This window comes from Habropoda laboriosa, unplaced genomic scaffold, assembly GCF_001263275.1.
Source record: "Habropoda laboriosa isolate 0110345459 unplaced genomic scaffold, ASM126327v1 scaffold346, whole genome shotgun sequence".
Lineage (NCBI taxonomy): Eukaryota > Metazoa > Arthropoda > Insecta > Hymenoptera > Apidae > Habropoda > Habropoda laboriosa.
Genome location: NW_017100529.1, coordinates 1306037 through 1318750, shown reverse-complemented (window position 1 = coordinate 1318750; position 12714 = coordinate 1306037). Strand labels below are relative to the sequence as shown.

The 12714-nt window shown below is 41.6% G+C and overlaps 1 protein-coding gene across 1 annotated transcript in view; it reads right to left on the bottom strand.

Moving 5' to 3' along the window:
- LOC108576542 (protein trachealess) overlaps window positions 1-12714 on the bottom strand; it is a 169343-nt gene that overhangs the window by 5784 nt on the left and 150845 nt on the right. The window contains exons 5-7 of the mRNA XM_017939553.1: window positions 7415-7653; window positions 1929-2005; window positions 1137-1226 (exon numbers count right to left, since the gene is read on the bottom strand). Coding sequence (XP_017795042.1) covers window positions 1137-1226; window positions 1929-2005; window positions 7415-7653 — 406 coding nt within the window. The remainder of the gene's footprint in view (window positions 1-1136; window positions 1227-1928; window positions 2006-7414; window positions 7654-12714) is intronic.

Sequence of the window (12714 nt, the reverse complement as noted above, 5' to 3'; positions counted from 1 at the left end):
TCCGAAAGATCCTTAACTACGATAAAATTAGCCATGAAGTCGGTACGAGGGGGGTGTCGACAACAAGTGGAGGAGGACATCGTGTAGGCACGTTCCTAAAAACAGTCCGATTGCCACGGAAACGACCGAAAAAGATCGTCGAGGACGACGACGATGATTTCCATGTCTGCATTGGTCTCGTCCTCCTTGATACGCATTCCACCGGTTCTTGTCTATCGCAAGAAGAAATACCTCTGGAACGCAAGGGCTGCCGGCGGCCATGTTTGTGGCAACGTCGGCGCCGGTTTCCCGAATCCCCGAAACACCCTATTGATTGCTCCACGAGTCTCGCAGAACCGAGCTGGTACACCGGTCACCTCCCGCACGGTACACCTCCTGTTCCTCCCTCTCTCCCTCTTCGATGTTCTCCTCTTCGTCTATCTCTCTGTCCATCTCTGTTCCACTATTCCGCCCTCTTCTCTCCTCCCACGGCTGTTCCTCTACTCTGTCCCTGTCTCTCTCTCTTTTCTCCATCTACCTTCACGGGCAGCATTAGGAATGGCGAACACGCCGCCGTGCAGAGGCTACGTGAGCCGCATGCGACCACCCCCGCCCCCAACCACCCATCCTTCCCTCGTCTATGTCATGCTTGGTGCCAGCCAGTATGGCCGCCAACTCATACAACCTTCTCCTCTTTTCCTCCCTTGACCTCCCTCTCTAACTCCCTTTCTCTCTCTCTTTCTCGTCCTTATTCCACCTCCTCCTCTTTCCCCAGCCTAGCTAGCTCGTCTCTCCTCGCTTCTTTTCCCTTCCTCTACTCTTCTTTTCGCCGTTCGCCTACCGCGGCTACCACCTCCGCCTTCGTCTCTACACCCTTCTTTTCTCTTCATCGAACTTCTCCTTTTTCCACGGGGCTCTCCGTGTTCCCTTACTACGCTGCTATCTTTGCCCTTCCGGCTCGCGCATACGTGCCAGCCTCACGTGCATGCTTGTGTCTTATATGTCTTCCGCTTCATTTCACCCTCCTCCGCCTCAACGTCTAGCTTCACCCTGGCGGCCACCTCCTAGTCGAGGTTCCATCAACATCCCCGCGAACGAGTCACGCTTACAACGACGATTCGTAAAGGCGAACGTATAGCAAGCTGCAACACACTCACCTGTGAGAGTCCAAGGTAAATTGAGACGGTCTCGGATATGTACAGGAACCGTCCATCAGCGGCGACCGCCATCGCGAACCCGTCCAGCGACTGAAACGGAAAATATGGGAGCAATCGTTCTTCAGACTGTTCCTCTTTCTCTATTTCTTTCGACTTTTTTCTTTTTTTTTTTTTAGTTGGGAAAAATGTAGCATCCTGGCGATCGTTTCAACTCGCCCCCCCCTTCTGCCCCACAGTCTGTTTCCGGGATGCTGAGCATGAATCTTCCGTTGGAAGTTTCTTTCTCAGAGGTTCTCGTAGTATTTTTCTAACGTTTAATCGGTATCGCGTGTATTTTCACGCAAGAATTATTTGTTTTGCGAGTAATAACGTTAAAGTGAAACACGGCGCAGAGAGAAAAAGGTTCTGCGAAGTTTTTGAAATCGTGCAAACAGAGAGTGAGGCCGTAGAGGTGATTAATAACGTGAATAACTCTTTTTACTAAAATTTCTTTACGATATTTATAAAGAAATCTCTGTCTGAAGATTCTTTATAAATTTCTCCAGAAAATGATAAAATCTCTTCGTAAATATTGTATTTCATTAAATTACATTTGAAAAAGAGGAGTAGTTTACTCGTTTTTACGATTTCAATTCATTTACGGATAGACTACGGTAACGAATTACGGTCTCACTGCTAGAAGGTTGAAGTTGAAACTGATCGTTCAAAATTTAAACGCGAAAATAATTTTTTTAAATTGTCTCCCTGGAACGTGTGTTTTCAGTGCAGCTGAAGATAAAATTGTTCACCTACCTGAAGTATATGGGTGCCCTGATGTACATCGAAGTGGTCCAACGCGACGGATGCTGATGACCTCACTCGATTCGCACCTGGAATCAGATACATCCCTATGATGCACGTGAATTCTGCATTATTAAACGCCACGATGAATGTGCATACTCTGTTCGAATAGTATACGGTTGAAACGGATCGTTCGTTATTACGTTCTTTCATCGGTTAAATTTAGACGCTTTCGTAAAGAATATGAGGGATACATAGTTATCGTAGAGCGATATGTGTGTTAAAGGTGAATTTGTATTCACCGTCTAGCGTGAAACTGCATATTGCCGTGCATATCGCGAACGATGAATAGTAATGAACAAACGGAACTCAATAAATCAAAATTCCATCGAGGTTCCTTTGGATCACTCGCTTCTAGCTTAAATCTCATTCTAAGAGAGTTGCTTCGATCCAATCAACGATTAACCCCGTCGTCGATGATACTTCCGTAGAAAATTTATACAAGTCTGTTTTCTATTTGAAAATATTACAGTAGAAATTTCTATTCAATTCTAAACAAGTTCCAATCTTTTTCTTTTACAATATTCCGTATTACTCAAGTGAGTTAATTTCTTTTGGAAAAATTCACCCTCTTAACCCTTTCGCTAGATTTTAATGCGTGACGTACTAAGTACGTAAGTACTTAAAAGATACAATTAAAGATTAAATTACACTAGATGTGCACCAAAAGACGCGAACTGTAGAGTGAGTAAATTTTCAAAGCGGCAGTAGTAACGAAAGGGTTAACTCACTCGAGTACTCGAACAAAAATCGACCTCAATTACTATAAATAAGACATTAAAAAAAAAAAAAGAAGAGTGATTCAGTAACGAAAAGGGTTAACAGACAAAATCATTGGGTATTTCCCCAAGATATCCCTCGCCGAAGAATCCCAAGCGGTAAGCCGCACGAAAGAGTTAATAAAGACGTTTGCTTCAGTCGAATTGATTGACGTCCAGCGACGATCATAGGCTACCTCCAGTTTATTCTGACCATTGTGACTCACTCTGGAAGTCTCCCCCCCATTCGAAGATAGCCTCAGAGCCATGTGACCCCTTTGTGTCTTCTTTTCTCCCCTCGTTTAACAAACAAGACGTTCCTGCTTCTTGCCTCGTAATAATAAACCCACCCACACTGTTCTCTATGGGCAGTAATGAAAGACTTAGAAGACTCGATCAAACTCGACGAAGAACCGCTTAATCTGGTAAGCCCTATGGACCAAGAACGAGTCGAAGTGGGCCCTGGCTAACTGGTCGGATTGATCAGCCTCTGGCTTTCCGCTATTTTCGGTCAACAAGTTCGTTCTGATATTCCGCTGCCGAATAATCCAGCCCAGGACTTTCGCCTGTCCGACGAAAGCGTTTCCTTCAGCGACCACGCGTCCAGTCTCGTTTCGTTTCGACTACGATTCGTGAATACCGATTAAACTTTTACCAATGGACGTCTCTATCGCTTTGCCTCGATTCGGACACTGTTCGTTTACGTGGAAATGTGGAATTTTTAGGTTCTCGAGAGAGAAATGGGAATGGTTTGACGAGGAATAGGTGGATCGTTGCGAATAAATTTCGATGTGCGACGAAAAGTCGTGTTTGGTGTGTATTTCTGTGCGGAGATGGAGGATGAGATTGGGTAGTTGTGGAACAGGTGGATAAATTTTGGAGAAGAAGAAATTGAAGATTGCAGAAAATTTATATTTTGCTGATAAGATTTTTTTCAGATTACTCGTTTCAGAAAACAGAGTGTTGGAACAGAGAGTTCTGCGAGAAACGCGGTGTATGATTTTTTCATATAATATTGAACTAAGTAATGTTTACGTGGAAAATTAATTTTCGTCAGGATCAAGTTACCTGGCCCCCGCAATATTTTGATAAATGTCTAAGGGGACGTTTTGCTCGATTATCCGGCACCATGGCTCGCAGATATTTCCTTGGGGATGATGGAAAAATATCCGTGCTCTCGGCGTGATCAATTTAGCGAAGATCAACCGCGGTAATGCGTTATTTTTTCGCGGCGACGAGTGTTGAACGAACGATGTGCCTGATCGACTTCTGTTATCTCACGAAACTCGGTTCAAGTGTCGAGAAATCATAAAATAAACGAACTTAAATGCACCTTTGCAGTAAAATTTAACGAAAGACAATTGGGAACACGATTATTCCATGAAAATTGATAAGAATTTATATTTATCTGGTGTGCGAGGACAGAAAATACGAGGAAGTTCTATTGAAACAGTCTCGAATAGATAAGAAACATAAAAAATCAATTTAAAACTGCATCAGCAATTGTGTGCCATCCAAAGACTCTAAAACGCACTCTGTTTGGAATGCATTCCGCTGATTCGGATTGCTTTGCCAACTTCTGCGAGCGTTTAGTAGAAACGATGGACCCGTTTCAACTTAGTAAGTGAAATTACCGGCTGCAGGTTCTCCTTTGTTCCTCTGCTATTGTTTTCAAATGGGAAAAGCTATTGAATCTCAGTTTAGAAAAGTGCTAAAGAATGACACTCTTCTGGAAAAAATTAACCGTACCGTTTCACGCAAGAATCGGTCATTTCCAACAATAAACACGTTTCTGAACATAGGATTTTAGCATCGATGAATGTAGAATTTTACTGTTTATCGCACTAAACGATAGAAGTCCTCTCTTATCAATAGAATACGTTCTAATTGCAAAATAGCGAAAAATGGTGATGACCAGTTTTTCTCAAATATCAGCTTCCAAGAAAATCTTTATCACCCAAGGCAAAACTTAAACAAAAAATCCTCCACACCTTCCAAACTCGGTAATCTCCAAATCCTCCGTCAACTCTTCAAAATCATCCTCGACCACCCCGAGTAGCCTCAACCCTAATCACTGTACTCATCAACCTTTCTCTCTCTCCAAGTGAAACGAGAAAAGGGTGCACCAAACGTTCCTATCGAAGAGAGTCAAAGAGAAAAAGCAGGTCGGTCGTTGCATGTACGGTAAGAGGACGACGGGGAAGGCGGCGGATAAAGAAAATAAATCAACCGACGTGTCTGGAAATCTTTAACGCATTTTACTTCGTTAAGTCGAGAGGTCTTTCTCGTTCCAGTTGTGCCAGTGACATGCGGCGAGGGGTGAAGCCGGCCGCGGTGGATTTAGTTTGACGAGGAGCTGCGGCAGCGATGTGCGGACGGTGCCTAACTCAATTTCGTTAGTTTAGTTACATTGGCGGTTGGTAACGCGAGGCCCACGCAGGGGTTGCCGTGATTAGATTTCCATGTAGGTAGTGGTGCAGCCACCTAAGCCTTTATGTGTTACCGCTTTATATGTACGCTCAGACAGACTCTCTGTCTCGAGTCCCCTCTCTCACGTCTCCACCCTCCGTCTTCACCGCCACGACAAATATTAACTCAACCAGCCCATCCCTGCGCGATTCGACGAAAGTAGCGACGATGAATAAGTGAATTCACTCAACCACCGACTACCACCCGTCTTATTTTTCGTTGTTCCGCCGCCTCGTTGCCGCGCGGATTCCTCCGGGTCGGTGAAATCTTCGAGAGGAGAACGAGAGTCGCGCGTAACGAGATTGTCGGAGATTTTTCAGAAGTGTATACTTGAGGGAGCAGTTTTTCGAAAATTTAGGGGAAATGTGGGGTATCCTTGGAACTTCGGATTTGCTATCCTGAATTTTTTCGATATTCAACGCTGTCTATAATGCAATCTGAGAAAATTACGGAGCTGCCGCCTTTTTGCGGTAAATTCTTCTGATAACGATTGAACAGAAAATTATGGAAGAAAAATTGGCGATAGATGGTCTCAAATTTTGACTCTTATTTTATAAATACAATTAATTTGTCAATCTTTAAAATATTAAATAAATAGGTTGAAAAGTGTTCTTCGCAATTTTTCGTTCTTCGACGAACGACGGTGCTTTAACATTTTCAGTGTCTCTTGAATGGAGGCGAGGCGACGTCCAAGCCCTCCGATTTTCGTTAAATGAACCACGAAAATGAAGAAAGCCAATGGCGATGGTATCGCTCGATTATAGCCGACAATTCTCTATTACTATGTATCTGTGAATCTCGCGCAGGCTGCGTGGTCACTCTCCAGTTATAAAGGATATCGCGAGGCTCGATCTATTGCCGGATTGCTTACGCGAATTCTTAAGAACGCCGTTCGACGACCTTTGTCCGGTTAATTCGATACCGGTGTACCGTGAATTTCCATCGGAATTCAACCCTCATGCCACCCTAAACTCCTTTATCACGATCAACTAACTACACCGGCAGCCTGCGACTTTGTTGCAATTCATTTGCGACGCTGCTGAGATTACTCTCCTGTTTTTCTGATTAGAGATTGTCGCATTCGAGAAAATGTCCCTTTGTTTTTCTCGTTGAACGCGTTCTGCGACTGTACTGTTCATTCGGTGAGTTATTTTCGAATGACTCAAGGGGTGAAGTTTTCGTGGAGAAATCTATTTTATTTGATCTCAGTAGTACGATTTTGAAAGTCAACGAGGAATTCTTAATGAAAGATAAATTAGAGAAAGTAAAACTCGAGAATTTCTGTTCCCATCTATTTGAAACCAAATGAATTTCGTTTAATTCTGGAGAGAAGAGTGTTCATTTTTCCAAGACAAATCTAAAATGAGAAATTTTACTGTTTCGTTTTATCTCGGTATATCTATACTTTTTAAATAATCAATGCATGACAGATTGCTTTCGCAACGAGCAACGCTTTCACCGCTCTTTTCGCGCGACAGCACGCTCGTCGATCTTCAACAGTGAATCGAGTCCCCTATCGGGGTTAAATACTGATCCATCAGCAGATATCACCGGCAGATACACTTTCTAATAAGCGGGGGTTCCAATCATCTGTGTTGTTTCCACGTTGTAGCTACGTTAGAAGAGGGATCTGTGGACTCAAGAATCCATCGAGGGTTGAGAAAATATCTTTTCTTTTTTTCAGGGACAACGACCGCGTTCTTCCTGCTCGCTGAACAGTCGATAATATTTAATTAAACGCTGGATCGGTGACGTGAATTCTGAATCCTTTATCGCTGTGTCATAAATATGTATCTCTCTTAACGTCTGCCTCAACGGTTTCCTATTTTATTCTTTTTCTACTCATAATCGTTTCAATGCTACACATTTTTCTCAAATAAAATATTTCCATAGAGAACAAAATCCCATTTTTATTTCTTAATTAAACTCAATTCTCTGATGTTTCTTCTAAACGAAGAAAAATCGGGTTACAAAGTGTTAACCTGAATATCTCACAACAGTATCTTCAGTTGTATTCGGGAAATTTCAAGTTACACCAAAACCTCGAAAACTCTTTCAAAATTCATAATTGAAGCTGTCATTTCGGCGAAAGATATCTTCGAAGAACTTCTAACGAGTACGATTCTCTCTTTTTCCCTTTCGGTACGCCGAGATTACGGCGTTTCTAGGTTGCTAGAAACGGCCTCAATGGGTTAATAATGAGCTCCTTACCTTTGCCAGATTTATTTGGCGGTGGCCCATCCCGATTCCATGGCGGGTCTCCGTGACCCGAGAACTCCCGAAGTTTGAGGTACGAGATGGTTAGCCTTATTATAGAGGCTTTGTCCAACTGGGAGGTAATAGCCGCCGGTAATGGCAGCATTTTCGCTATCTCGTAGAACTCGTAGTTCTCCTTTCCCCTTCGACACCTGGCAGCGTCTCTGCTCTTCTCCTTGCGTAGCTCGAGGATGCTGTAACAGAGAAAGAGGCGAAGGTTAGACGAGCAGGTATCTTCCCGTGCCACGGATAAATCTAATTTTTCTTCTTCTTTTTCTTAGCTCGTAGCTTCGATCATGTCCAAAACGTTTCCTTCTTCGCAGCAACGCCGAACGGAAGGGATCGACATTAATTTCGTAACGAGGTACAATTGCAACGAGAAATATTGCTATCGTTCGATAATCGTGACTTAAGCGAATTTAACGTGGAATAAGTTATTCGTAGGAGGAAAGATACTTCTGAAGGTTTCGTTAACTATACTCTGGATGAAAATTCACATAGTGCAGCATTTCAGGGTTAATTAGACATTTAAGAGAATATACCGTCGCTTCAAATATTCGATGGAAACACTGTTTCAGGAGTTATACTTAAATACTAAGCTGTTCTCTAAGTACTTTAATGCCTAATGTATACTGGCGGTTCATAATTATTAAGACACCTATTACACTCGTGCAGAGACTAATTACAGGATTAAATTACACATAAAATTTCAGACTGAGTAATTTTTGCTTTTCGAATTTCAATAATTTCGTAACGATTGAATCTTCGATGTTAACAATTTTCTAACCCATAGTTTATTACTTGGCATTCGGCAAGTGTTCTAATACTCATGATCGGAAGCGTAGGTATACACCTTACGGATTGATCTGAAATTTAAATTTCAATGTAGCGGAATGTTTAACTATCAACAAGAGAAGAACATCTTCTTTTATGGGCGATCAGCGACGCTGAAGGAATCACGAGATCCCGTACAATGTTCCTGAAGATTCGTTGTTTATACAAGTTTACGACAAATCGAAGCGTGTAACCGTTCACGCGTTCAGAATCGAAACAGTCCCCGAGATTCCTATCCGAAATTCAATTATATTTGCTGGTACCTTAAGATATTCGTTTCGCGTAGTCCTTCCGCAAGGACTCTCGCATTTGATATGCCAGCAACGAATTAACCGCTCTGCCGGAATCGCGTTACAGCTATTGACCTAGAGTACGTAGCACCCCAAGGTACCTGTTTCTTTTCAATTCCACGGCGACTTCATAGTAGGTTAATCGATTGCACGCGTACATATACGTTTGAAATTTGAATTTAAATCCGCTGGTAATTAGTACAACGTGTAACACAAGTTTCTCGACCCTGAGTGAAAGAACTCTCTAAAATATATAACTCAGACGCATATGAAATATCAATTTGGTTATCATTTTCAAGAATAATTTTATCCTTCGTAAAATAACCCAAATTTCCTCCACCTAAATAAAATAGAAGACCCAAGAAACAGGTAACAATTCAAAATTCGCCGAAAACTCCCTTAAATACACTACCGGCCAAAAGTTTGGAATCACTGAGCATTGCAATACACACAAAAATTTCCAGAAAAAAGTCAGCGACTTTGAGAATTTTTTATCGTTCGAATCAATTGATATGAGACAAATTGATAAATGTAGAATTGAGATAAACTTCAAATCTATAAAAAATTAGCAGCAGATTTAATATTGATGAAAAGTGGGAGGTGATTCCAAACTGTTGGCCGGTAGTGTATGTAATTTAGAAAGATTTCAAATATTTTTCCATTGGCAAATATCAATTTGGTCACTATTTTTAAGAATAATCTCATCCTTAACAAAATAACCCAAATTTCCTCCACCTAAACAAAATAGAAGACCCAAGAAACAGGTAACAATTCAAAATTCGCCAAAAACTCCCTTAAATATGTAATTTAGAAAGATTTCAAATACTTTTCCATTGGCAAATATCAATTTGGTCACTATTTTTAAGAATAATCTCATCCTCAACAAAATAACCCAAATTTCCTCCACCTAAACAAAATAGAAGACCCAAGAAACAGGTAACAATTCAAAATTCGCCAAAAACTCCCTTAAATATGTAATTTAGAAAGATTTCAAATACTTTTCCACCAACAAATATCAATTTATTCTATTCGGTCGTTATTTTTAGCAAAACCTCATTCCCAACCGAACAACTCAAATTTCCTCTAGCTGCATAAAACAAAAGACAGTGGAAATTCATTTGACCGGCGTTCAAACGAAATACCTAATTATCCTAGTTGGAGAGGTAGGTATGGAGAGTTCGCGGCTAGAAACAAACGGCCATAGGCGTGGCGGCGAGCGTCCACGAGCGTAGAGCAAACGCGCGGCAAAAGCGGCCACCCGCTCAGCCGGCATACATTATTCAAACGCTATCATGCCTGTGTTTGCTGACATGCCAGCCGAATGTATCTGGGTGAATGTCGACGTAACATTAACCACGCCCAGTGGACGGCCCACCGATTCCGGTTTTGCATTTAAACATTAAACGCTGACCAATGGGAACGTAATCCGCATTATTCGAAACCCGTTCCCCCCTCTACGCGTCACGGTCATTAACCTTTTGTTAACCAGGGAGGAATCGTTCCCGACTGGCTCTGTTCCGAGCGAAATTTTCGATTTCGCGCCTACGCCGACGTATTTTAATGCCAGATTCAAAAACAGTCTCCCACCGAATATACCATTCGATTTTGCACAACGCGAAATTACTATTGGAGAGATAAATCGACCTTCGTGTTGTTTTGTTCGGTGCGTTTCAATGGTGGACTTCGCGTGACGATTTTGGTCCAGCGAATTGGTTATTCTTGTCGAGATTACGATGATATTTTTTAGCGAATTCGCATACAGGCTTTGATTCGAACGTTTGCTGTGATTTGTAAAATTTTTGGATCGGTGGTACGGTTTGCACGTTGGAATTTTTGTAACCTTGAAATAATATGTAACGCAATTGTTGGATATTAAATTTTCTTAATTAGTAAATTTTTCTGATTTTCAAGTGTGGGGGAAAGTTCACCTGAAGTGTTGTTAAATTTTGAAGTTAATTTCTTATATTTAATTTGAATAAAGTAATAAATTAGAAGTTTTGGCAATTCGATGGTTTTGGTAGAATAATTAATGGATACGATAGGATGACGTGAACATTTGAGAAAGAAATTACGATTCAATTTGTAGATTTGTTAATGATATCGATTCACGATTAAACGAAGAGAATTGAGTGCAACGAGTTCGTGTCGAAGATTTGGTAATAAAGTGTTGTGGTAGCCGTGAAAGTGGCTAAATTGCAATTTCATAATTTTATGAGCTACTGGAGCGACTAAATGAATTAAACATGGGGCGGTAATCCAATTCGAGCCTTGAATGATCCTTAACAACCACCTTGACACACATAAAACTGAATATTTTCACGTGCACCTCGTCATTAGTTTGTATTGCATAATCGATCGCGTCTATGCGAACTACTGAAATTGGACGAGTAACATATTCATTATATCAACGTTGAAACTTTCTTCATATTTTGTGGCAACTTCAAGTAAATTAAAAAATCATCGAAACCTGCGCGATCCAATTTTCATGAAATAAAGGTAGCAACCCATTCATCCATTAAATACTGTATTACTTTACTTCACTGCGTCTATGAAAAAGTTGAATGCACTAAGAAAATTCGAAATTAGAAAATCATCGAAACCTTTATTATCCAATTCGAGATCAAATTTTCATGAAATAAAGGTAGCAACCAATTTATTCATTAAACACTGCATTACTCTGTTTCATACTTGAACTTCAAACTTTCCCTGTATCCCTAAGAAAACTCAGAGCTATTCATTTCTAAATTAAAAATCCATCAAAATCTTGCATATCGAATTTTTATAAAATAAAGATAGCATCCAATTCATCCATTAAACACTGTATTCAAACTTCCCCTGCATCCCTAAGAAAACTCGAAGCAATTCATCTGTAAATTAAAAACCCACCAATCCAACACTTTCCCAACTCACAAAAGAAGCCCTCCGCCCCAGGAAGAGGCAGCTTAACCCAACAGAAGCGATTAACGAAGGAACTCGACATCGAGGCCGCGAAAAAACGCACGTCAATTAAACGCGCCATTTAGCTGTGGCCGGGGAAGGGTTGCAAACAAGATGGGATTTTTATTAGGCTGCTATCCCGCTTAACGGCTGTAAAACGACGATCCTGTGCCCTCCCCTTTGGTTGATCGCGGGAACGCCATCCGGAACACGACGTTGCCCCATTATGGCCGCTCAAAAGTCGTAAAGAGCGTGGAAAGGAGGGAAAGCCTGGGTCCGCCATTCGGTCACCGTCTTGTTTTCGCATTTTACAAGCGTCCCGCGACTTTCCATCGTCCTCAACAGCCCCACGAAAACGGGGAGAGACGACACTTCACGCTCTCCCTTAGGAACAATCACGGACACCGTGGGCTGCCTTCGTTCTTGGCGAGCACGAATTTGAAAAGACGGTCGCGTGTAAGAAATTTCATTTGCTTCTGATACCACCATCCGCGCGATTCTTTTCTCTCGTTAGAGCAGGCTTCAGGGGTAATTTAAAGTTTCACCATGGGGGAGAGAGGGTTCGAAGTTTCGTTCGGTCTTCGGAGGAATTAACGGGTGTTATTCGTACAGTTTGGAGAACTGGGTTTAAGGAGAGTACGGCGAAACGAGAGTTAAAGAGTGTTAAAGTGTTGTGCAGGGATTTGATCAGGTCGATGTTGATTAATGCCGCGGGACGTGGAATGATTTGTGCGGGATAGCGTGAAATTGTAGGTAGAATTGTCAGAGTATTGTGGAGAACTTAATTGTGCTATACGTTGTTATTAGAGGCAACGAAGTAATTAGCGGTAATTACGGCTCGCGTGTGTGGCGCGTGGATAGAGACGTTGCGAAGTGGCGATGCTGAAAATTGCGAGGTGTGCACGAATACGGTAAATTACAGATTAAACGAGTAGCTCGAACTGCGATGGAAATTTCGAAATTGACGGATAAACGTGCCTTCTTTTACAAGCTTACGACTTTTGTCCTTTGAAGACTTTACAAAACCGCTATTTCTGTTCAACCTTTACCAGAGTTAAAATTTAACGATTCAAGTGAAAAGCTTGCAAATGAAATTACGTTTCACACTAATCGCTCAGAAAAATTCAGCGAAAATCTGGGGTCGGAAGACTTTAGAAAGCACTATTCTCATCAAACTTTTACCAAAAATGAAAA